General features: G+C 52.7%; 1 protein-coding gene across 3 annotated transcripts; it reads right to left on the bottom strand.

The window, feature by feature from the left end:
• Positions 1-699: 699 nt before the first annotated feature.
• Ptprn (protein tyrosine phosphatase receptor type N) lies at positions 700-24,339 on the bottom strand. Of its 3 annotated transcripts, none has more exons than XM_045147354.1 (23): positions 24,301-24,339; positions 22,537-22,587; positions 22,211-22,324; positions 16,980-17,076; positions 15,766-16,024; positions 15,330-15,687; positions 13,540-13,671; positions 12,237-12,271; positions 11,305-11,582; positions 10,448-10,534; positions 10,093-10,172; positions 9,856-9,920; positions 9,245-9,463; positions 8,173-8,373; positions 7,927-8,074; positions 7,728-7,801; positions 7,416-7,493; positions 7,193-7,312; positions 6,521-6,687; positions 2,357-2,410; positions 1,760-1,824; positions 1,490-1,563; positions 700-1,280 (listed from the first exon to the last, which is right to left on the bottom strand). In XM_045147354.1, exons 3-23 carry the CDS (start codon positions 22,218-22,220, stop codon positions 1,209-1,211), a joined length of 2,673 nt encoding a protein of 890 aa, XP_045003289.1. In that variant the 5' UTR covers positions 22,221-22,324; positions 22,537-22,587; positions 24,301-24,339; the 3' UTR covers positions 700-1,208. The 3 variants fall into 3 exon arrangements, with proteins under 3 accessions (XP_045003289.1, XP_045003288.1, XP_004662960.1); XM_045147353.1 differs by having other exon boundaries at positions 24,297-24,315; XM_004662903.2 differs by lacking the exon at positions 24,301-24,339 and adding an exon at positions 23,868-23,982.
• Between the last annotated feature and the right edge of the window lie 1,488 nt (positions 24,340-25,827).

The raw sequence follows: 25,827 nt of genomic DNA, 5'->3' as shown, positions 1-25,827 counted from the left end.
TCGCCCACGTCTAGCCTTTGAGATGTGAAATGTATTACTGGCTGGGCCTGGGCTGAGGAAAGCCTGGCAGGGGCCTTTTCTTCCCACTGACAACACGTGGTGGTCTACCTGCCCCTCCCCGCCCTTTGAACCTCAGTATGGGCAAATGATCCCAGGCACAAGGCTCATCTCTCCCCAGTTCTGTATCCATTCCTGTGCAAGGACTCCACATGAGGACTCCTGGGAGGAGAAAGGCTGGGACCACCCTGAAGGAGGGGAGTGTTGGGAGCTGGGATGAGCTGACAGGAAGTGCCCCTCCCTAGCAGGTGGAGGTCTGCCCTGGCATTCCACTGTCAAAGTTGGTTGCACCTCCACAGACCTAACCTCACTCCTGCATGAAGCTGCGGGACACAAGGCCTTGCTGCCCAGCTTCAAATCCCAGTCCCACCACTTTGAAGTCATATAGTCTGAGCCAGGATGGTGGTGTGGTCTCCTTTGCAAGTCACTGCGTGTGGTTTTATGAAGAGAAAACAAACCGACACATACAGGGCTCTCTGGAGCCACCTAGAAGCCGTGCGTCTGCTACTAGAACGGCCTCCAGAGCATGGCACTGCTGCTCAAACCGAACGGACCGTTGCAGCTCGAGCGATGCTCCGGGCCAGCACCGACCCCGGCATCGGCTGGAATGTGGAAGCAGAGCAGACAACTGTAGGCTTAGAGTTGCAGCTGCACAGACGACACTAACTTTATTCACATTGATACAAAAGTAGATTTTTCTAGAAATGTTCTCTTGTGCTAGAGGGAAAGGTGGAGCGGCACACGTGGGCACATGTGGGGGGCAGCGTGGCGGCATGTGGGTCAAGGTAGCAGGTCGGTGGCAGGGTTGGAGAGCTGGGGTCCCCTACTCTGCCCTGTCTATGCTGCATACAGGCTGGGAGCATCCAGAGCCAGGGGACAGAGAGCCCAGGGACTCAGGCCAGAGGAAGCTTGGGCACACCTGCTGCTCATTCTGCTGCTCCTGGACACTGCCAGCTGCCCACGGGCTGTCCCGGCTGTGGCATGTGGGACAGGCCTGCTCCATCTTACCCCCACTTCCTTCCACACTGCATCGGGAAGGGCTGGCTTGCCCAAGAGGGGCCAGGGCTGGGGGTGGGTGGGGGCTGAGAGAGATGCTCACATAGGCAGAGGGAGCCGAGGCTGAGCTGCCCACCGAGGGGCCTAGGGGTGTCTCACTGGGGCAGGGCCTTGAGGATGGCATTCACCTCCTCTGCCACAGCTGTCAACGCAAATTCAAACTGGTCCTGCACAAGGGCAGTGGCAGCAGGGTTAGGGGTGGCTGGCCTCTGCTGCCCCAGGAGACCTTGTAGGAGTGGGGGTGCTGGGGAGCTGGAAGGAGGGGAGTCCCCCTGGGAGAGCTGGGAGAAGGCTGTTCTTGGTTTCCCTGGGGGTGACTAAGAGCTGGGTGCGTGGGAAGAGAGGCAGCTACGGCTAGGCAAGTAGGTCCAGTTACCTTAGAGCGGACGAGGCCAGGCCTCTGGTCACGGACATGCTCCAGGGTGGCCGCGATGTCGATTTCTTTCACGCCTGGAGATGGAGTGAGACACGGTTTGCTCAGAGGTCCCCAGGGTAGGGCAGAACCTGGGAAGTCTGGTACCCTGGGTTGGGTGGCTCAGAGGATCGGCCAAGCACGGAGGTGTTAACAGCTCGTTTTCCAAAGAGCTCCCGAGGGTGCTGGGCACAGAGGAGGCACGAGGGCCTTGGCTGCAGGTACAGCCCTTACCTTTCGCCATGCGGTTCAGTACCATGTCGATGAGGATGTAGGTACCCGTCCTCCCTGCGCCGTCGCTGAAACAGGAGTTGGTGCCAGGCTTAGTGCTGACCAGGTAAGAAGGGAGTGGCATGGGGTTTGGGGTGGGGACAACAGTGGCTGATCCATTAAGGTTGGCCTCAGAGGCACGAGTGAGCGTGAATAAGAGGAAAGGGCCTTCCGGGGCAGACCTGTGAGCTCTGGCATGTCCCCAGGAAAGGACAGCTGTGGCTCAGCCTGCATAGAGACACGGAATGGAACAGAAATGGCGCCCTTCCACCCAGTGTCCGCCTCCTTTGTTCTGCCGTCTCTTTGTGGAAAGAGCCAGACAGTAAGTATTTCCAACTTCAAGGGCTCACATCAGTATTTTTACTCATGGACTGTTAAAGATGGGGTACGCCAGATCTGGTCCACAGGCAGCTAACTGTTGGCTGACATCAAGGGACAGACAGGCAGTGTGCCCAAGATTTGTGCACAGGTAGTGGGCCCAGAAGGGGTTGGGAATCAGGAAGTTCCAGGCCAGGGCCTCTGATCTGGGGGGCTGCCTCAACGCCTCGGGTCCCCACCCACCTGCAGTGCACAATGATGGGGCAGGAACGGCCGCGGTAGCACTTGTTCACTTTCCTGCAACGAGAAGTGGGTGTGAGGGCCAGGGGCCACCAGCAGAGGGGAGGAAGAGCCCACCACACAGCCCTTCTTCCTTTCCCTCTATGACGCTGGAAGGAGTGTGGGAGAGAAAGTCAGAGCTAGGGGCAGAGGGCCAGGTCTGGGGTGCATGGCCCTGTGCATTCTTTGTCACTTAGAAGCTATGTGCCCAAGCTATCTATGCACCTGCAATAATTGAGTTCATCTCTTAAGAATGTTAGTTCTCTCAGGTGTACAGTGGGAGGATGAGGGTAACCCTCTTGAGGGGTCTAAAATCGTGGCATGAGATAACCTATGTATGTACAGAACTAGTTTTGCATACGATAAATAACAATGCAGAATAATGTCCCGAGGTGAGAGAGGGGACAGGCTTTCTGGTGACTGCCAGGGCACCACTCCGATATGCTCCACAGTTGTTCAGGCTATTTCTCTTCCCACTGTGGCTCCCAGTAGTCCACACGAGCCCCGATGTCCTGTTGCCCCAGGCACAGCACTCCTCTGGCCAGAGGAGGACAAACCCTCCACGCTGGACTTGGCTGTCTAGCTCCCTTGATCGGCTTCACTTGGCCCAGGCATTCTAGACTTGGGGTCCACTTGGACTTCAGACCTTTCTCTGCTGTCCCTGTCCACAGGTTGGGCAAGATGCAGGAGGGATAGTCTGTGCCTATTTAACCTTCCATTGTCCCTTAAAACCTCCCTGCTTTGACACTCAGCTGCACACTCCTAGTAGCCCCAGGACTAGGGGACTTTAAGGGTCAGATTGGCTTGGAGAAGCTTGGGACGTAGTGGTCTTTCAGCTAAGGAACTCGTGGCTTTCCTACACACTGGCGGCTGTACTGAGGGCTGGATTGGACATGGTCCCTACAGCGGCCTGTAGCTGCTTAGAAAGTCCATGATAATCTTCCTGCAGAGTCAGCTGAGCCCTTGCCATGCACCAGGCACTTAAGTAGACTTTTTTTTTTTTTTTTCGAGGTAGGGTCTTGTTTTAGCCAGGCTGACCTGGAATTCACTATGTAGTCTCAGAGTGGCTGTGAATTCAGCAATCCTACCTCTGCCTCCCAAGTACTGGGATTAAAGGTGTGCACCACCACACCCATCTTTTAATTAGACTTTATATCCTTTTTATTCTTGTATCTTTGAACTGTCAGCACCCTCATTTCACAGGGAAGGGCTCAAGGGTTTGCACTAGGCACTTGCTGGGGCCTCTTTTACTAATCTGCTTTCCCATTGGTGGCCACCAAAATGCATGTAAAAAGGACCATTAGCTTATTTTAGATGTCATATGCCAAATGTATTTATATAATTCTGGCCCAAGTCACAGGAACATCTTAGCTTATCAGTGTGGCCTTAAAACAGATGTGTGCAGTGGCTCTATCAGGACCTTTACTAATTTTAGGGCAGAGCATGGGTCAAATCCAAAACCTTTCATATGCTTTATCACTGAGCCACTCCTAATATTTATTTCTTTTTTTTTCTTTTTTTTTTTTGGTTTTTCAAGGTAGGGTCTCACACTAATCCAGGCTGACCTGGGATTCACTATGTCCTCTCAGGGTGGCCTTGAACTCACGGCGATCCTCCTACCTCTGCCTCCCGAGTGCTGGGATTAAAGGCGTGCACCACCACGCCTGGCTCTAATCTTTATTTCTAATAACTTTGTTTTATAAACATTTTATTTATTTATTTGCAAGGAGAGAGAGGGCGGGGAGGGAGAGAAAGAATGGGTATGCCAGGGCTTCTAGCCACTGCAAACGAACTCCAGATATATGCACCACTTTGTGTATCTGGCTTTACATAGGTACTGGGTAATCAAACCTGGGTAATTGGGCATTGCAGGCAAATACCTTAACCTCTCAGCCATCTTCCCAGCCCATAATTTTATTTTTTAAAAAAATATTATTTATTTGAAAGGAGAGAGAGAGAATGGTTGCACTGGGGCCTCTTGCCATTGCAAATAAACTCCAGATGCATGTGCCACTTTGTGCATCTGGCTTTATGTGGCCAATGGGGAATTGAACCCAGGCTGGCAGGCTTTGCAAGCAAGCACCTTTACCTGCTGAGCTATCTCTCCAGCCCAACCTTTTTTCTTTCTTTCTTTTTTTTTTTTTTTTTCAATGTAGGGTCTTACTCTACCCCAGGTTGACCTAGAACTCACTATGTAGTCCAAGGCTGGTCTTGAACTCACAGTGATCCTCCTACCTCTGCCTCTCCAGTACTGGGACTAAAGGCATGCTCCACAATGCCTAGTTCCAGCCCAAATTTTAGTTACTTTTGTCTAGTAATAAGGCTTGAGCCCAGGGCCTTGTGTATACTTAGCAAGTGCTGTACCACTAAGCCACATTCCCTGCTTCCCCTTATATTTTTTTTTCCGAGGTAGGGTTTCACTCTAGCTCAGGCTGACCTGGAATTCACTATGGAGTCTCAGGATAACCTCAAACTCATGACAGTCCTCCTACCTCTGCCTCCCGAGTGCTGGGATTAAAGGCATGAGCCACCACACCTGGCTCCCTTACATTATTTATTTATTTATTTATTTATTTTGGTTTCTCGAGGTAAGGTCTCACTCTGCCCAGGCTGACCTGGAATTCACTATGTAGTCTCAGGATAACCTCAAACTCATGACAGTCCTCCTACCTCTGCCTCCTGAGTGCTGGGATTAAAGGCATGAGCCACCACACCTGGCTCCCTTACATTATTTATTTATTTATTTTGGTTTCTCGAGGTAAGGTCTCACTCTGCCCAGGCTGACCTGGAATTCACTATGGAGTCTCAGGGTGGCCTCGAACTCATGGCAATCCTCCTACCTCTGCCTCCCCAGTGCTGGGATTAAAGGCGTGTGCCACCATGCTCGGCTCCTTTTTTTTTTTTTTTTTAAAGACAGGTTCTTACTACATTACTCAGACTTGAACTTGCCATCCTCCTGCCATAGCCTCCTGAATATCTGGGGTTGCAGGAGTGTGCCACCATGCCCTGCTAGGATTTTTAAGATGTGTTAGAAAAAGAAACAGTTCCAATACCCTGATGCTGTTTTCAAGACACGTCTCAAAGTGCATAGACACTAGCCAGAAATGACTGTCCTGAGATTCAGAAATTCCCCAGGTCCCCACCAGCAGCTCTGCCAGGCACGGGAGACCCAAGCTAGCCCAGCAGCAGAAGAGGAACGGAGGGGCTGCAGTGGGGTGGCCAGCGGCTCTGGAGGCACTTTTCTCAGCCTCCTGTGTGTGGGGGAGACACGTGAGGCTGGACACATGGCCTAGCCTTGGGTTCAACGCCACGGCAGGCTAACTTCCTCGGATACTCCCTGTCCCCGCCCCTCCCCTGTCCACGGGCTCCTCTGACAGCCTCTGTCTCTTCCTGTGCCCCTGCCCCAGCTCTCCCAGCAGCCTCAGGCTGTGTCCTGTCTGTTCTGTCCATGCAGCTGCCACACCTGCCAATGACCACTTTTGTGACTATGCAACTGGGATGAGAGTACTAGCTGCAGATCACAAAAATGATGCTGGCAGCTGTGAGGGAAGGAGGGAGGGAGGAGAAATGGAGACAGCGAGGTAGCAAACGACAGACAGATGGAGGAGTGAAGAGGAAAAGGAAGAAAGGAAAAGAGTGAAAGAGAAACAAAAATGGAAGCGAAGAGACAAGGAGAAGGATGAAGAAGGAAGCTGGGAGGGAATGAGTGAGGCAGAGAGTAACAGCTGGGGTGGAGCAAGGCAGGAGTTAAGAGGGATGGTACAGGGCTGGCAGAGGGAGGAGAGGGGAGGGTAGCTAGAAGGAAGCCCCTTCTCCTGGGAAGCCATCAAAGAAGCCTGATGCAGTGAGGTGCCGGGAGACAAGCAGGGCGAGAGAGGGAGACCCCAGAAAGACGTGAGGCTTGGACCGGGGCACTGCATAGCCAGAGCATCGATCTTGGTTTGGGGCTGAGAGACTGCGGGGGGGGGGGGGGGGGGGAGACAGGGGCGGCCAGAGGTCAAGGGCGAGGCTCCAGGTCAGACCCGGGGCCCAGGAGGAGCTGGTGAACTGCTCTGGGCTAAGGCCCCTGCGTGGAAGGAGTCTCCCTGGGGTCGCCCCAGCGCTGGTTCCAGCTGGGTACTCACTCACCTGCGGAAGTCCAGCAGCGGCCGGGTGGAGGCGGGGGTGCCCTCTGCCGGCCAGCTGAGGAAGTGGAACTGCGTGAGCGTGCGCGTCTCCTGGGTCTGCACGTTTTTCAGGTAGAAGCTTCGTACCAGGAAGTCCTCGCACCAGATGTGCTCGGACACCAGGTTCACCTGCCCGGGATGCCACTGGCTTGAGCGCAGCCAAGCGCTCCACTATCGCGTCGGCGCACATGCTCCTTACAGCCACCTCTTCTTGGCTCCCTCCCGCTTCCCAGACAAAAACTTCTGCTCCCAAGGTGTTTTGTCTCCTGGGGACATGTTCCACTTGTCCTTCCCCTGCCTTGCTTTTGCCCAGCTCCTCTCCTAATGAGGTTTATTTTTTATTCCACATAAGCAACATAATGTGACAGTAGCATCTCTTACTTTGCTTTGACCACTAGGAAACCCTTAGCTGTGTTAGACTGGAGGCAAGTGTTAATCTCCGTCTTTGGATATATTTATTTTCCCTGCCTCACAGTTCTTAGCTTCATCATAAGTCCCTACAAATGCTTTTTGATTCTAGACAGGCATACGTGTATGCATGTGAACATCTATATACATATACATTCTTAGATGAATAGACCACCACCCCACTTTCCCCACTCCCGTTATCCCTTAGCTGTGGGGCCCTGCTGACCTCATATACATGATAGAGGGAGGAACCCTCATCTGGCCAGTAGCGGTCACACTGCTTGACGCCATCCTCCACCAGGGGGGTCAGCATAACGATGACAGTGCAACCACTCTCCCACACCATCTAGGCACAGAGACCAGGCAAGCTGCCCTCCAGCCTCCTCTGGCTGGTACAGGCTGACCACAAGGGCCTCTGGTCCCTACAGAAGCCTCCTCCAAGAGCTCACCTGCCAGAAGTCTGCAATGGTATGGGACAGTGGTCCCTGAGTGGCTATGTAGGCTGGCATCCGAGGGTCGTGCTCGATCTGGGGGCAAGGAGGGTAGGTCGTGAGCTGGGATGGGAAACGGCACCATGGAGAGGCTTGGTCAGGAGTAGGCCAGGGTCTGGGGAAGGCTGAGAAACCCATGCTTCCATGGCAGGATACAGGCCCACAATTTCAGGGCCTTGGCTGGGCTGAGAGGTGACTACAGGGAATGAAGAGGAAGGAGCCGGACAGATGGGGCAGGGCAGGGCAGGGGCTGGGCTCAAAGCCACTCACAATAGGGCTGGCATTGATGTAATCACTCCGAGAAGGACTGCTCTCCATCTTCAGCTTGATGCGGGCATGGTCATCTGCACGTAATGGGCACTTGGGTCATCAGAGTCACCTGCCACTCAGCCTCAGCCAGAAGCCCACCCCCTTCCCCAGAGCTCCCATCAGCCAGGGCGGGGGGCAAACTGGCCAGCAGGTGACTTACAGGGAAGGAAGTCGGGATGGCGGTTCTTCTTTGCGTTGCCCTCGTCCTGTGCAGTGGCGCAGGTGTTTGGCTCTGCTTGGTAGGCACATAGGGCCTGCCACTCCTTGGCCAGGCGGTCCCGGTTCCGGAGGTGATCTTCCATGTATGCCTGCAGGGACACCACAGCCTGGTTCTGACCCACACTGCTAGTCCCGCCTCTCCCGCCATCCTGACCCACCCACCCTGGGGCCTGGTCCCTTTCCTGACCAGAATCATGTGTCCTGTGGAGATATCCATGGTGGCCTGGGCAGGCTCCTCGCACCACGACGGTGTGCTGCTGTGGGAGCTGGGGCTGGCCTGGGCCGCGTCACTGAACTGTGAGGACACACTGCTCACCCGAGAAGGCTCTGGAGGACCCTCTGCCCGGTTAAACAGGGACTTTGTGGCCATGTGCTGGCGACACAGATCCTGCGGAAGAAGAATGGGGGCAGGGCCCCTGAAGCCTTTCAACAGGGCCAAAGGATCGGAGATACAGAGAGCCTTGGGAAGCATGCACGAGGCTCAGGGTTCAACACCCAGGACCAGAAAACAAAGACACATATTAAACTCTGGGCTCATCCTTGACTGAGTTTGAATGAAGCCCATCTCCTCTGCCTACAGTCTTTGCCCTGGCCCTCATCTTGTATTGCTTATCAAAACCTCAGCCAGGAGTGGTGGCGCACACCTTTAATCCCAGCACTCAGGAGGCAGAGGTAGGATTGCCGAGAGTTCGAGACCACTCTGAGACTACATAGTGAATTCCAGGTCAGCCTTAGCTAGAGTGAGACCCTACCTCAAAATACATACATACATACATACATACATAATACATACATACAAGCAGACATTACAGTAGAACCCCAGAATCTCAGAGCAGAGCACTGGGCAGAATCTCAGGAACCAGCTGTTCCTAATTTCTATCCATTCCAAAGTGCCTCTTCTGGAGAGATGGCTTAGTGGTTAAGGCACTTGTCTGCAAAGCCAAAGGACCTCCATTCCCCAGGAATGCACATAAACCAGATGCACAAGGGGGTGCATGCGTATGGAGTTTGTTTGCAGCAGCTGGAGGTCCGAGTGCTTCCATTCTCTCTCTGTCTGCCTCTATGTCTCTTTGCTTTCTCTCTCTCAAATATAAATAAATAAAGTATTTTTTTTAAAGTGCCCCACAACACTTCCCTTCGGGGCGTCTCCATCCTTTGCCCAAACCAGAACAGCAGCTCACAGCCAATTCACTCCCACTCTCGCTCCACACAAGACCCAGACATCCAAACCCTTCGCACTTCCTCCCAGCCATGCACACCTGGTACTCAAAAGTAGTGTCACCATGGGCCCCCTCGGGCCCCAGGGCTGCCAGGCGCTCCTTGTCCCGCTGCCGTGCATGGTGGCGCACACACAGGGCTACCGCCAAAGCCACTAGCAGCCCAGCGACACCTGCCAGGGCCACCAGAGTAAGCAGCACGGAGCGCGTAGGGGAACCGGTGTGGGCTGCCCGGGGAAGGACTGCGGCTGCCTCCTCCCTCTGTAGGAAGAACGCCAGAATCAGGGAGGCAGACCTAGGAGCTCTTCCTCACTTCTACCCAGAACCCCGACTTAGATGCATAATAGGAACATATTTTGAGTATAATGTCCTTTCTGTGCAAGGTTCTCCCTTGAATTTTGGAGACTTTGCTCCAGGAGGCCAAGGTGACCTCAGCCACTCCAGCCAATACGCTGGTCTCGCAGGAAGGAGCCACTCCTCCCTCTGCTGGTCAGAAGAAGAAGTGCAACAGCAAGGAGCTGCTTGGAGAAAGAAGGCAGCTGGCCAGCCAGTTAAGTTATTTGGGTCTCAACTCCAGTTCTCCCGGAGTTTGCTTCACTTGTGGGTGGAGTCAGGCCCCTGGGGCTTTGACAGATTCCCCAGTGGGGGCCTACCTGTCCCACTCCCGTCTGCAATATTTGGAGCCCTGTCTGGGCTTCCAGTTCGGACTTCACCAGCCCTGTAGGGAGGGATCAGGTCAGGCTTGTCTCCAGCCCTGCGTGGTCTCCCCCGCCCCCCACCATGCTCTAGTACGCAGGCAGAATTCATGTGGGTTAGGAGTATTTCAAGGCAGCGTTAGCCCCAGGGTTGAGGCCAGGCCCAGCTTGGGCTTGAGGTTGGGGTGTATTTACCAGCTTGCTGGGTCACATCCGCCAAAGACAGGTTCTGCTCATTGTGCTGGATCCGGAAGGTGAGGGCCGGTCCCACCACACTGCCAAATAGGAGCTATATTACAACCTTACCCACCGGAGACCTTGGGCTCTTAAAAGAGAGGCCAGCGGTGGGGGTCGGGGTGACACGGGGGTGTCTGACGACAGGCGGATGGGCGGGCCCGCGGCAGGGCTAAGCGTGGCTGTCTCTTCCACATTGCCGCGAGCATCTATGACCCCAGAGCTTTTCTTCCCTTTCGCCCAAGTCCCTCCAGCACCGCCTGGTTCAAGCTGCTCTCTAGACCCCAGCGCGGCTCCAGCAGGAGGGCGGCCCCACCTGATGTTGATGAAGCTGCCCGAGGACACGTGCACTCGCTCGGCCAGGAGCTCCAGCAGCCTCACGCCCGCCGCCAGGCTCAGGGGTCTGCAGGGGGCAGGGGAGGAGGGGAGGCAAGTGGGGATTTTCAGTCACTTTCTTGAAACAGGCCTTTGCCAGGGGCAGTGAGCTTTTCCTTTTCTTTTTATAAAAAAAAAATATTTTAGGGCTGGAGAGATGGCTTAGCGGTTAAGCCATTTGACTGCAAAACCAAAGGATCGTAGTTCCACTCTCCAGAACCCACGTAAGCCAGATGCACAAGGGGGTGCATGCACCTGGAGTTCTTTTGCAGTGGCTGGAGACCCTAGTGTGCCCATTCTCTCTCTCAAAAAAAAAGGGCATAAGCCAAAAAAGATAGTTTATTTATTTATTTAAGAGACATAGAGAAAGTGTGTAAAGGTGGGGTAGAGAATGGGCATGCCAGGGCCTCCAGCCACTGCAAACGAACTCCAGATGCATGCACCACGTTATGCATGTGGCTTACGTGGGTCCTGGGAATCGAACCAAGGTCCTTTGGCTTTGCAGGCAAACACCTTAACTGCTAAGCCATCTCCATTACTTTTCTTTCTTTCTTTTTTCTTTTTCTTTTTTTTTTTTGTTCTTCAAGGTAGGATCTCATCTCACTGTAGTCCAGGCTGGCCTTGAACTCACAGCAACCCTCCTTTCTCTGCCTCCCAAGTACTGGGATTAAAGGCGTGCGCCACCACAACCAGCTCCCAGTCCTTTTCACAGCTGGATTTCTGCTCTCTGCTTCCTTCCAGACAGGCCAGCCCCAGCCCCTAAGGAACTAGAAGGCTTGTTCAGGCTATGGCGCTTACTTCTGGTCAGTGACGATGTAGCCGTACTCTTCTGAGGACAGATGAGCCGATGGCTGTCCCGTCACTGTGGACTGGCTCTGGCCCAGGGGACTTTTCTTCTCCAAAAGCACAGCGGGGACTCCAGGAGGACTGACTGTTTTGGGGGGTTCTGTGGAGGCAGGGCTCGACACCTGCTGGGCTTTTTTGGAGGTTGGGCTGGCAGTGGGGTGTCCGGGCAGGGAGGGCATGGGGGGTACAGGCTCTGCTGTGTCTGCACCCTGCACCTGCTTCTCCACTGTCTGTTAGAAAAGAGGATGTAGATGTGGCCTCCGGAGAGTGGAGGGTCGCAGGGCCACACCCCTAGGCTCTGAGTTCCCTGTGGCGGAGTTTGAGACTTGTTTAATTTTCTACCCCCAGGGCCAGTGCAGTGCTGAGAACAGAATGCACATCCAGGAGCTGAGAGTAAAAAGGGCAAACGAGTGAATAAAGGCTCGAATGAATGAAATGCAGTCTGTGTGTCCACAGGACGGGGCTGGAATGGGAGCGAGTGCTACAGCCAGAGAGTCTGGGGGGAGGCTGGGAAGACAGACAGGAGGGCAATGGTTCCTTGGCTTTTGTCCAGCCTTAGAAGTCCAAGATCTAAATAACAGAGACACACAGCTCCTCCAGCTGCAGGGGACAGAAGCCTGCCTATTGTCAAGGTCCTTCTTGCTGTAGGCATGCCCAGAGCATGATCTCAAAGGATTTTAGCCCAAAGGGAAGGAGATCAAGCATTCTGGCCTCTATTCCTGGCTCTGCCCGTTAACTTGAAGTGAGACCACAGGCTATAATTTGAAGTCTCTGGGCCTTAGTCGCCCCGAAATAAGGTGTTGGAAGATAGATTCTAGGGCCTGATCCTAAGATTTAGGTTTCGGTAAAGGGCACTTGTGGTCAGGAAGGCGCTGGGAACTCACTTTCTTGATATCAGCTCCAACATTTACAACCCCTCCTGTGGAGACAGGAAAAGCAAAAGTCTGGGGGAAAGGTGACAAGGCCAAGGTCCACATGACACAGGTGTGAGGGAAAGGGCCGCGGCCCCTGAGCCTGTTCCGTCTACTGTGGCCCCATGGAGGCCAAAGGTTCCATCCCATGCATGGCCACATTCTCTTTGCTTCTGCCTTATATATATATGTCATTGTTTTGGTAACTCCTCTCTGTCACTGGCTATGGCCCTCGAAGCCATTCTTTATTTAAGTCCTCCCTTGATCCATCCGTCATTCATCTCTCCCCCGCACTGGCCACACTTTCTCTCTGGGTCTTCATTAGCACTGACCTCCACCTCCTCCTATTCCTGCAGTGCTGGGCGTGGAACCCCAGGTCTTGTTCATGCTAAGGAGATCTACTACTGAGCTGTATCCCCATCCCTTATCTACCCTTCTTGGGGACCCCTTTTCCCTGCTCACAACCTTTGCTGGTTTCTTTTTTCCATTGCTTCCACCCTTGAGTTTTCTTTCCTTCCTTCCTTCCCCTCTCCTCTCCTTTCCTTCTTGGTTTTCTGAGATAGGGTCTTGCTCTAGCCCAGGCGGACCTGAAATTCACTCTGTAATCCTAGGCTGGCCTCAAACTCACAGCACTCCTACCTCTGCCTCCTTAGTGCTGGGATTAAAGGCGTGCGCCACCACGACTGCTTTTTTTTTTTTTTTTGAGGTAGGGTCTTGCTCTAGTCCAGGCAGACCTGGAATTCACTAGGTAGTCTCAGGGTGGCATTGAACTCACGGTGATTCTTCTGCCTCTGCCTCCCAAGTGCTGGGATTAAAGACGGGCACCACCATGCCGAGCTACTCTGAGTTTTCTCCTGGTGTAACTTCAGTTTGTCACCTTGCCCCTTTTCTTTCAGTGCTTTACTGGTAATGACTCTGTGTCATGAAGAACTTTCTTCCTAGCCAGGCATGGTGGAGTTTGCCTTTCGGGAGGCAGAGGCAGAAGCATCATGAGTTCTTGGTCAGTTCCTGGGCTACATAGAAAGATCATGTCTCAGGAGGGAAAAGAACTTTCTTCCTTTGACTGGTACCCTTCAGAGTACCCCGTGTAGTCTCGCTCTAGGTCAAGATGACCTGGAATTCACTATGTAGTCTCAGGGTGGCCTCAAACTCATGGTGATCCTCTTAACTCTGCCTCCCAGGGAGTGCTGGGATTAAAGGCGTGCGCCACCACACCCAGCTTTGCCCCATGTAGTCTTGATGGTGGGGCTAATGGCCTCCCTCTCTGGACACTCACCAAGATTTCTTCCCGCACCCTTGGGCAGCAGCTGCAGCAGGGTCAAGAGGGTGGACAGCTGCTCAGGGGTCAGCTGACGCAGCTCCAGTCCATAGCCTGCCAGCACAGCGGCTAGTTTCTGCAGGGTTGCATCTGCAGGGAGACAGACACCGTGCTTAGGGCTGATCGTGGTCAGCTGGTGGTTGGAGAAGGGGATGGACACATTGGAGAATGAAGACTAGGCCAGGCATGGTGGCGCACGCCTTTAATCCCAGCACTAGGGAGGCAGAGGCAGGAGGATCACTGTGACGTCAAGAAGCCACCCTGAGACTACGTAGTGAATTCCAGGTCAGCCTGGACTAGAGTGAGACCCTACTTTGAACAATTTTATATATATAAAATTATTATATATATATATAAACTACAGAGAGAGTTCCAGGAAGCCTGGGCTACAGCGAGATCCTACCTGTGGTAGTTTAAATGAATATCCCCCAATTGATTCAGGAAACTTGGTGTCACTGGACAGATCCTAGGGGCCAGCCCTAAGGTGTGGGGGTGGACTTGGAATTCCAGACTAGAGACAGGCAAAGTGCAGGAGCTCTGCCTGGAGTTCCGAAAGCGAGCTTGCTTGCTTGTGGTGGCTTGTGGCTTTTCTCTCTCTGCTTGGACCTGTGAAAGTGGGCCAGTCTTCTATCATTATGGAACGTCCCCTCTATCGGCAACAAATCCCTTCCTCGGGCTGGAGAGATGGCTTAGCGGTTAAGGGGTTTGCCTGCAAAGCCAAAGGACCTTGGTTCAATTACCCAGGACCCATATAAGCCAGATGCACAAGCTGGTGCATACTTGTGGAGTTCGTTTGCAATGGCTACATTCTCTCTCTTTCTCTCTCTCTCTCTCTCTCTCTCTCTCTGTGTGTATGTGTGTGTGTATGTATCTGTCTCTTTCTCTCAAATAAACAAATAAAAATTTTAAAAATATTAAAAAAATAATACATCCTTTCCTCCATAATTGTGCCTGATTTGGAAGGTCATCCCAGTGACCTGAAGCTGACTGCTACACTACCTCCAAAAAAAAAAAAAAAAGAACTATGACTGGGACACTGAACCCCACCCTCCTTCCCAGCTCTTGAACATACTTTGAGGGAAAGACCACCTGGGCCAAGACCAAACTGTAGACGTTTTGTTTTGCTTTCTTGAGGCAGGGTCTCACTCTAGCCCAGGCTGACCTGGAATTCAGTATGTAGTCTCAGGCTGACCTTGAACTCACAGCGATCCTCCTACCTCTGCCTCCCAGGTGCTGGGATTAAAGGCGTGCGCCACCACGCCTGGTGTACCGCAGACATTTTGGCTCTGCCTTGTCCACTTGACCCCACATCTCTGTAGTGTGTGCATGTACAGATCAGCAGACATTAGATGTGTGAATGGAAACCAGGCCTGACGATGCCTGGGATGCCAGCACTCGGAAGGCTGAGGCAGGAGGACGGCTGCAAGATTGAGGCCAGCCTGGGATGAATAGTGAATTCAAGGTCATCCTGGGCTAATAACATGAACTTGTGTTTAAGAAATAAAAACAGGTGCTGGGGAGATGGCTCAGTGGTTAAAGGCACTTGCTTGCAAAGCCTGACAGACTGGGTTCATGCTTCTGCAGTTCATTTATAGGCCCCTTGCATATCCATTCTGTCTTCCTCCCCTCTCTGCTCATAAACAAATGAACAAACAAATGACTCCAGAGAGAATCAGGAAGGAACCCCATGGCTCTTGAAAGCAGTCCCAGCCCGCGTAGGCAGGGAGGCGGGCGATGTGGGCCGTTACCTGGCTGTACTGCTGGTGACGGGGGCTTCTCCCCACGACTCCCTAGTCCTTCCTCCTCATAGACCTCTGAGGATTCCTCTGTCTGGCTGCTGTCCCCTTGCTCTGGCAGCCTTGGCATTCTGGCCCTGCCAGGCCCTGGCAACTCCTGGGCCAGGTAGAGCAGCCCTGAGTCCTGGAAGAGCTGAGCAGGTGAAGGCCCTGGAAGGTCCCCATAGGAGTGGCCTGAATGGGTCCCAAATGCGGCCTTGGAGGCAGTTCTGCTGAAGAGGGCCGGCGCCTCGGCCTTGGGCAGGGGGCTGACACCCACTAGCCCCGCCGGGCTCTCCGAGCTCCGGGAGCCGCCGTCACGGGAGCCGAACTGTGGGAAACCAGCGAGGTAAGGGCCACGCTCAGGGCTGGGGACCCGGGTGGGGCACCGGCGGAGTCAGCCGCTCACCTGGTGGAACGTGTAGGGCCGCAGCAAGGTGGGCTCATAACTCAGGGCAGGGTGGGGAGGCTGCGGGGGCAGCAGCAGATGCTCCAAGAGCGGGGGCAGCAGCTCAGCCTGCAGCGGAGACAGGGGGGAGCCCACCCCAGTTCCACTGCCACCCACTGGAGGTCGAGGAAGCCCTGGGGCAGCGGGGGCAGAGCCAGTAGGGTTGCCCTGTGACAGCAGCTCTCCGGGAGGACCGGGTCTCCTGGACACCAAGCCAGACCTGAAAGAAAGCAGGAGAAGGGCAGGGGTTATGCCTGTGTGTTTTGTTTTGTTTTCTTGAGGCAGGGTTTCGCCCTAGCCCAGGCTGACCTGGAATTCACTATGTAATCTCAAGGGGGCCTCAAACTCATGGTGATCCTCCTACCTCTGCCTCTTAAGTGCTGGGATTAAAGGCCCGGGTTATTTATTTATCTATTTGTTTGTTTATTTTTAGATAAGATTTCTGGCTGAATGCAGAGCCCATCAATTTGGCTACCAAGCCAGGAAGCCCCAGAGATCCCTCTGTCTCTGCCTTTCTAGCACTGGGATTACAGGCATGTGCCCCCAAGCCCAACATTTTACGTGGGTGCTGGGCATCCAAACTCAGGTCCTAGCGCTTTTGTGGTGAGCACTTTCCCCCTTGAGCCATCTTCTCAGCCTCCAAAGTATATCTATCTTGTTTGGTACTGTTCTCAGGGTGAGCTCAGCTTCTACTGGGCATAGGAGCATGTCAGAGAGTGACCATCCCTGACCTGATCTTACTTGTGTCCCATCTCAGCGTCTCTTTCCCTCCTCCCCACACACCCCGTCCCTCAGGAAGACCGCAGACCACCAGTGTCCAGAGCTCAAAGTTGTCAAGAAAGGATGTCTGGGGCTGGAGAGATGGCTTAGACGTTAAGTGCTTGCCTGTGAAGCCTAAGGATCCTGGCTCCAGGCTCAATTCCTCAGTACTCACATAAGCCAGATATGCACAAGGTGGTGCATACGTCTGGAGTTTTCATTTGCAGTGGCTGGAGGCCCCGATGAGCCCATTCTCTCTCTCTTTCCATTGCTCTCAAATAAATAAATAAATAAATAAAAATAAACAACAAAAACAAAAAACTGTGAGTTCACTGAGACTTCATAGTGAATTCCAAGTCAGCCTGGGCTCGAGTGAGACCTTACCTTGAAAAAACAGAAAAGAAGGGGGCACTTACCTGTCCCTTGTGCGGGGTTCAGGGGAGTGAAGTCTAGGGATGCGCTCCATCTCCTGTGAGATCACATACTGTGTGAGGTCATCGTGCCAGGACAGTCCTGTTCGAGGAGAGGAGAGGAGAGGAGAGGGGGAGGCTGGCTTCAGTCTGGGGCCCAGAGATGGAGCCAGTGTTCTACAGGGTAGTGGGTTTGGCAGAGCTGGGAGCAGCAGAGGGTCTGGAGACCCACTGGGTGATCCGAGTTAGCTCCTCCCTACACTCAGGCATGAGTTTCAGAGTCAAGATGCCTGAGGTGGAGTCAGCTACTGAAGAACTGAGTGACCTTGGGTAAGCGGCTGAGCCTCCGTTTCCTCATCTCAGTTCTCCTTGAGCCTTAATGCTGTCATCTGTAAAATGGGGATTTGCACCTCTTAATATTGTTGTGACAATTAAAATGAACACACATCAAGTGGAATAGTGCCTATTGTACAAATGCTGCCACCACCATCTGCATTGTTTTGGTTAATTCTGAGGCTGAGTTTTCTCCTCCTTCTTCTTTTGTTTTTTGGATTTTTGAGGTAGGGTCTCACTCTGGTCCAGCCTGACTTGGAATTCACTATGTAGTCTCAGCGTGGCCTTGAACTCATGGCGATCCTCCTACCTCTGCCTCCCGAGTGCTGGGATTAAAGGTGTGTGCCACCATGCCCCGCTTCAGTTTTCTTTTTAAAATGGGAATAATATTTCATGGGGCTGTTGTGAAAATCAGGTGTGGCTAAGAAAATGAAATGCCAGGCCAGGTGTGGTGGCACAACACCTTTAATCCCAGTACTTGGGAGGCAGAGAGAGGAGGATTGCGGTGAGTTCGAGGCCAGGCTGAGACTACATAGTGAATTCCAGGTCAGCCTGGGCTAGAGTGAAACCCTACCTCAAAAAGGGGGGGGGGGGGCGGGCGTGGTGGCGCATGCCTTTAATCCCAGCACTCGGGAGGCAGAGGTAGGAGGATCTCCGAGAGTTCGAGGCCACCCTGAGACTACATAGTGAATTCCAGGTCAGCCTGAGACAGAGTGAGACCCTACCTCGAAAAACCAAAAACAAAAAAAGGGGGGGGGGGAGGCTGGAGAGATGGCTTAGCAGTTAAGCGCTTGCCTGTGAAGCCTAAGGACCCCAGTTCAAGGCTTGATTTGCTAGGACCCACATAAGCCACGAGTTCGTTTGCAGTGGCTGGAGGCCCTGACGCATCCATTTTCTCTCTTTCACTCTCTCTGTGCCTCTTTCTCTGTCTGTTGCTCTCAAACAAACTGATAAAAAATAAAAATAAAAACAAAAATATCTTTAAAATTATTTATTTACTAGAGAGAAAAGGATAGAAAGACATAGATAATGGGCATGCCCCTTCTCTAGCCACTGCAAACAAACTCCAGATGCATGCGCTACCATGTGCATCTGGCTTATGTGGGTGCTGGGGAATTGAACCTGGGTCCTTTAGGCTTCACAAGCCAGCACATTAATCACTAAGCCATCTCTCCAATCTTTTTTTGAGGCAGGTACTCATTCTAGCCCAGGCTGACCTAGAACTCACCCTTTCACCCCGACTGCCCTTTAACCACAGTGGTCTTCCTACTGCAGCCTCCCTAGTGCTGAGATTAAAGGTGTGTGCCACCACACCCAGTTATACAGCTGTTTCAACCCTGACCATCCTTGTCATCTGACTGTCCCTGTCACCTCCCGTCACCTCGTTATCATCATGTTGCCCTGAGGCAGTTTATTTTGGTTCACTCTTTACTCCGAGAAACTGCTCCCAGCAGATCGTCCACCTGCTCCAAAGGAATAGTCTCACTTTCCTCCATCCTTTCTTTCTCTGGAATTATGTTTTGATATTTGCTCTTTTGAAATTATGTGTGTATTTCTGTATTATGTATATATGGTGGGGGGGGCATGTGTATGCCATGGCGCACGGGTAGCGGTCTGAGGACACTGTTGGGGTAGTTGGCCTCATCCTTCGCCCTGCCTGAGACAGCCCCCACCCCACAGTTATTCTGCTTCACCCCTTCTCTTCGAGCTGGCCAGTGAGCTTCTGCACTTCACCCCCCATTGCCCTAGACGCGTCTTCCGGCTTGCTGCCAGCTTTCTGTAGTTCAGCAAGCTGTACTTGGGCTTGCAGGCTTGTAAGCAAGCGCATTTAGCCACTGAGCCATGTCCGAAGACTTGCTTTGTTTTCTGGAGACAAGGCCACACTATGTAGTGCAGGCTGGCCTGAAACGCGCGCTGATCCTTCTGCCTTAGACACCCGAGTGCTGCCATCAGAGGGGGTGCTCCTACTGTGCCTGGTTCTTGCTCTGAATTTGTCACCTGGGCTGCTCTTGACCTACCTGCTGGGATTCATCAGCATCTAGCCCATGCCTATTTGTCTGTTAGCATTGGAAGAACTATCTGTGATCCTATTGACAGTCAATTAACTCTTCCACTTGAACACTGGATTTCAACCTCTTACCTACCCAAGAATCCTTTCTGCAATTCTCCTCTATTTCCTGTGTCATTCTTTTCTTTTCTTTTTTCTTTTTTCTATTGAATTATTCCCATTAGCACACAAACATGATGCAATTGCTTCCATCTTGAAAACAGTACTGTTTCATTCCACATTCTCCTTCAGTTAGCATCCATTTCTTAGCAGCCAGACTCCTTAAGACTTATACAGAGGCTGGGTGCTGCAATAGACCTTATAATCCTGCACTTCAAGACGGAGGTGGGAGGCTAGCCTGGGCTACATAGTGCATTCTGGGCTAGCCAGAGTTACCCAATGAGACTGTCTAAAACAAACAGGTGTGGTGGCTCATGGCTTTAGTCCCAGCACTTGGGAGGCAAAGGTAGGAAGATCACTGTGAGTTCAAGGCCAGCCTGAGACTACATAGTGAATTCCAGGTTAGCCTGAGCTAAACAAAACAAACATACACACACACACAAACAGAGAGAGAGAGAGAGAGAGAGAGAGAGAGAGAGATTGAGATTGAAAGATGGAAATAATAATGGCTGAAACCAATTCCTTTCCTCCCATTCTAAGTCAAGCCACTGTATTCTATTCTACCAAGCACAAATTCACTCCCGGGACCACCATGTCTACATGCGTATTCTGGATTTTATTCCCAATTATTCTACTGAAGCTGCTCTTGTCAAGGTCACCAGTGACTTTTGCATGTCTAAATCCAGTGATGAATTCTCAGATCTCACTTTTTTTGTATTTTATTTTTTTAATGTATATTTTATTCATTTATTAGAGAAAGAGAGAGAGAGAGAGAGAGAGAGAGAGAGTGAGCATGCCAAGGTTTCCAGCCACTGTAAACGAAATCCAGATTCATGTGCCACCTTGTATATCTGGCTTACGTGGGTCCTGGGGAGTCAAACCCAGGTCCTTTGTCTTTGCAGGCATATGCCTTACCCACTAAGCCATTTCTCCAGCCCTGTATTTTTATTTTTGAGGTAGAGTTTCACTGTAGCCCAGGCTGACCTGGAATTCACTATGGAGTCTTAGAGTGGTCTCAAACTCACAGCGATCCTCCCACCTCTGCCTCCCAAATCCTGGGATTAAAAGCATGCACCATCATGTCCAGCTTGCTCATCTCATTAAAAAAAAATATATTGGGGCTAGAGAGATAGCTTAGCACCTGCAAAGCCAAAGGACTCAAGTTCAATTCCCCAGGACCCATGTAAGCTGGATGCACATGGTGGTGCAGGCATCTGGAGTTAATTTGTAGTGGCTGGGGGCCCTGGTGTGCCCATGTTCTCTCCCCCTCTCTGTCTGTATCTCTCTCTCTCTGTATCTGCCCCTCTCTCTCAAATAAATAAACATATTTTTAATTTTTATTTATTTATTTGCAAGAAGAGAAAGAGAGAGATAGAGAGAATGGGCATGCCAGGGCCTCCAGCCACTACAAATGGACTTCAGATGCATGAGCCACTTTGTGCATCTGGCTTTATGTGGGTACTGAGGAATAGAACCCTGGTTGTTAGACTATGCAGGCAGATGCCTTAACTACTGAGACATCTCTCCAGCCCAGATCTCACTTTTCTTTTTTGGCTTTTCAGGTAGGGTCTCACTCTACCCCAGGCTGACCTGGAATTCATTCACTATGTGGTCTTAGGGTGGCTTTGAACTCATGGCAGTCCTCCTACTTCTGCCTCCTGAGTGTTGGAATTAAGGGCATGTGCCACCACGCCCCAGCTACGTGTCATCTTTTTCATTCCTCCTTACAGCCATATTTGATATGTCATGAAGTAACCACCCTGGCTCAGTCTGCACTCATCTCTTACCTGAGTTACTGCCGTGGCTGCGCAAGAACTCCCTGCTTCAACTCTGAGGTACATCCTGTGTATTCTCAACACAGCAGCAAGAAGGATCATTTTAAAGCACAGCATACAACCCTGTGCTCAAAACCCTGTAGCGGCTTCCCCTTTCACTCAGACCAAAGCCAGTGTCCATGCACTGAAGTCCTCATGACCTGCATAACCTCCACACACCTCCTTGAAATCCGTTCAGATGCCATCATTTCAGCAAGGTTGACCTTGACCCTCTGGTTCAAGCCTGCTGCTTCCCACTTATCTAACACATACACTCTGTATCTTTTTTTTTTTTTTTTTTTGGTTTGTTTTTCAAGGTAGGGTCTCGCTCTAGCTCAGGCTGACCTGGAATTCACTATGTCATCTCAGGGTGGCCTCAAACTTACGGCGATCCTCCTACCTCTGCCTCCTGAGTGCTGGGATTAAAGGAGTGCGCCACCACGCCTGGCTTAAACTCTGTATCTTATACAGAGTACTTCATCCTCTGTCCCCTGAAGATAGGCCCCAGTAGAGAGATCTTTACCTTGTTCCTTGATACATCCCAAACATCCTGCCACTCAGTATATATTCCATAACTACTTGTAGAATGAGTGCTTTGGATGAGTGAGTTCTTTCCTGTGGGAGGACCCCAGAATTCACACTTCTAGAGCACTCAGTGCAGGGAGAGAGGGGCCAGGCCTAAAGAAGATATTTCCAGTGATTTCAGCTGGAGGGCTCTTGTGGGCAACTCCAGAGAATTCACATGTGAACAATCCATCTCTAGGGCCCTTTTCTCCAGAAAGATCTGGGAGGTCGAGGCTTCATAAGTGGGTATAATAAAGATATTTCATGAAGAGAAATCTTTGCACCAAGAGAACCCCCACTTCCGCACCCCTATGTGACCAAGTCCCCATTCTCTCTCTTCCAGTGTTCCCAGACCTCACCTTGGGACATGAGCTGCCGGAGCACACTTTGTAAGCGTTGGAGAATTGGGGAGGTGACCTGCAAAAGGGGCCGGGCCTGCCCCGCTCCCGCCTGGCACTGTCCAAACAAGCCATCTAAGAGCACACAAAAGGGGTCCATCAGGGAACTCACGCAGGGGCCTCCCAGAGTTCAGGCCGCAGGTAGACTCGCTCCACCTCCTCTCCTGGCTCGAGAGCTCTGTTGTTGGCCCCTTCTCCTGCACCCAGATGGGTCCCTCTCCTCCTCTGGGGGATCTGCCCCCACCCCGGGCCTTTGAATCCTATTCCAGGGACAGAGCCTTACTCACCTTGAATACAGACTTCAAGGTGAGAGCAGAGCCTGCGGTCAAACAGACAGCCTGTAGAAGAGCAAACGGTCAGACACACAGACAGCCAGACGGAAGGGGAGAATGGGAAGCAGAGGAAGTAGACGAGGCCCCCTCTTCCATTATGGAGAAGGCTTTAAGGTGGGAGGATGGTAGGAAACAGAATTCTTGAAAGAAGGAAACGTGGGGTCTGGCTTTGGATCTCAAAGGTCTGAGAATTGATGGGGAGCATCCCAGGTGCCTGTCCTTCTGTCCCTGTCGGATCACTGGGGAGAACGCTAGTGGCCTGGGACGCAGAAGAGGCGGAAACTCTAGCACACTTCCTCCCGCGTGCGTGGGAGGGGTGCGGGCTGGGCGCTTGTCTCGGGAGGCAGCTCCCACAAAACGGGAGCCCGTGGCGCTGTCCGCGGTGCTGAAGCTTGAGCCTGGAGGGGCCAAGGGCTAGTCCGGACCGGACGCGGTTCCGGAGAGGGGAGGAGCGAGCGAGTGAGTGGTGGGGCCAGTAGTCTCCACGGGACCTGACTCCTCCGCTCCATCTTGTTCACCTAGAGCCTCACAGGAAGTAGCCTGCAGTGGCCTCCAAGCCAGGGTGGGGAAAGAGGACGCCAGATGGAGAGGCTGCGCCCCTTCCCCCACGCGCCACCTTCCCACCCCCACCCCCGGCCCGGCCCGTGAGTCAGCGCTGACTCTGTCCGCACAGATGTGAGTCAGCACCAGGCCTGGCTGTGGGGAGGGGGCCCGGGGAGGACCCTCTCCTCTTCATCCTCCTCTGCCTCCTCTCCCAGCTGTCCCTTCTGATAGGAGATCAAACTGCAGCAAATGTTCTCTCTGCTTCAAAGATCTGGTCCTCAGTCTCCAGCCAATCCTCCCCTGGAAGCTTACACTAACAACTCCCCCCGCCCATGACTGGGGCCGGGTGGTCACCTCTCCTCCTTCCTTCCTCCATGCCCCTCCCCCCCCCCCCCCGTTCTTCAGCTCGGGTCCCCGGAGCCCCTCGCTCCCCCCACGGTCCTCTAAGCCCCTAGGCTACAGAGCACACCTTCTCGCTCCCGCGCCCCTTCCTTCCCGGAGCCCACTTCTCTTAGGTCCCGCCCGCCTGTCTCAGCCCCACCCCCGGCCTACGCCCCTTTTCTCCCAGCCACCTTCTCCTCTTCCTCATCTCCCGCTTCTCCTCCCCATCCTCCCCATTCCCCGTCCCCAGGCCGCACGTTCTACCTGAGCGTCTCACCTGCGCTACGCTCCTCCCCACCCCCACCGAGATGTGCTCACACCTCCTCCCCACCCCCCCAAAGCCCCCCAAGTTTCCCCCTGACCGTGGGCACTGACGGCGCTGCAGCCCCCGGGACGTCCGCTCAGCAGCAGCAGGCAGACGAGCAGCCGGAGCCCCCCGGAGCCTCCGGGACCCCCGGGCCGCCGCGGCCGCCGCATCCTTTCCCGGCTCTGCGCGCTCGCAGCCGGGGCCAGAGTCGCAGTCAGCGGCAGGAGCTGCCCGGAGGAGCCGGGGCGGAGCCTGCCACTCCCCACCCACCTCCGAGGCGGGGTCTACAAGGCCCCTCTCCCCACCGCCTCCCGGGCGGGCGGTGACGACGCGTCCTCCCCCGGCTCCCGGGCCGATTTGCGTCACACCTGGCGTAAGAGCCTCGAGCCTGCGGGGAGGGAGCGGGGCCCTCCTCGACCCGGTCCCCCTCCATCACGCAGTAGGTACCTCGCCAGAATTCCCGCCGGGCCCTCCCCCTTCCAACCTACGCTCCTCGAGGGCATCGCCTCCATCCTCCCGGCTCAGGGTTGGCCAAGAACGGAGGGGGAACCGGAAATGGGCGCGGGCCAGGGGGTGTAAACCCCAAGACGGGCAGCGTAAGAGGGACCAGAATAGGAATTCTTGCGCGTCTTCGTTGACGCTGCTGGCGTCAGCCACGAGCCCCAGATCACCTTGGACTAGTGCGTTACCTTATTTGGTAACGTGGAGGGGGCTAACAGTGCTTGTCTCACCAGGTGGAGGTGAGGATTACATAAGTTAATTTTTCACTTGGAACCAGGCAAGGCTGCACAGGTACATCGGATGCACATTTTTATTTTCTTCTTACAGTCTATTCTTATATTTAGTGTCGTATGTTTTTATTTTTCCTAAATAATTTATTGACTTTTCTTTCTTTTTTTTTTTTTTTTTTTTTTTTTTTTTTTTTGCGAGGTAGAGTCTCCCTCTAGCCCAAGCTGACCTGGAATTCACTCGGTATTCTCAAGCTGGCCTTGAACTCATAGAGATTCTCCTACCTCTGCCTCCTGAGTCCTGAGATTAAAGGTGTGTGCCACCACGCCAGGCTTCATTTACTTAAAAAAAAAATTTAATTTATTTGAGAGAGAAAGAGGCAGATAGATAAGAGAAAATAGGCATGCCTTTAGCCACTACAAGTTTGAACTCCAGACACATGTTCCATGTCTCCGTAGGTTCTGTTATTTGGATTTTTGAGATAGGGTTTCACTCTAGCCCAGGCTGACCTGGAATTTACTGTGTAGTCTCAGGTGGCCTTGAACTCACAGCGATCCTGTATCTCTGTCTCCTGAGCGTTGGGATTAAAGGCGGGTGGTACCATGGCCGGTTGCACTAACTTTCGTTGTTCCCCCAGCTCTTTCTTGGTCTGTCCCACCCGGAGCCCATCAACAACCCTGGGTTTCTCCTGCAAAGCACACGTCACAGCAGCGCACTTCTCTCCAGTCTGCCCTCTCAAACAGCTATTGCAGTTATCCTCGATCGGCTTTATCATTCTAATCTCTGCAACTTTTTTCTTCTTTTTCTTCTTTTTTTTCTCAATTTTTATTAACATTTTCCATGATTATAAAAAGTATCCCATGGTAATACCCTTCCTTTCCCCCCCCCCCACTTTCCCCTTTGAAACTCCATTCTCCATCATATCCCCTCCCCATCTCAATCAGTCTCTTTTATTTTGATGTCACCATCTTTTCCTCCTCTTATGATGGTCTTGTGTAGGTAGTGTCAGGCACTGTGAGGTCATGAATATCCAGGCCATTTTGTGTCTGGAGGGAGCACATTGCAAGGAGTCCTACCCTTCCTTTGGCTCTTACATTCTTTCCGCCACCTCTTCCACATTAGACCCTGAGCCTTGGAAGGTGTGATCGAGATGTTACTCAATATTCCAGTCACTTCTTTCCAGCACTGTGATACCTTCTGAGTCATCCCAAGGTCACTGCCATCTGTAAATAGAAGATTCTCTACCCAAAGTGAGAGTAGCGTTAATATAAGGGTATAAATATTAA

This window comes from Jaculus jaculus, chromosome 4 (assembly GCF_020740685.1).
Source record: "Jaculus jaculus isolate mJacJac1 chromosome 4, mJacJac1.mat.Y.cur, whole genome shotgun sequence".
NCBI classification, from domain to species: domain Eukaryota; kingdom Metazoa; phylum Chordata; class Mammalia; order Rodentia; family Dipodidae; genus Jaculus; species Jaculus jaculus.
The sequence above is the reverse complement of the archived record's forward strand: the minus strand, read 5'-3'. Positions and strand labels throughout refer to the sequence as shown.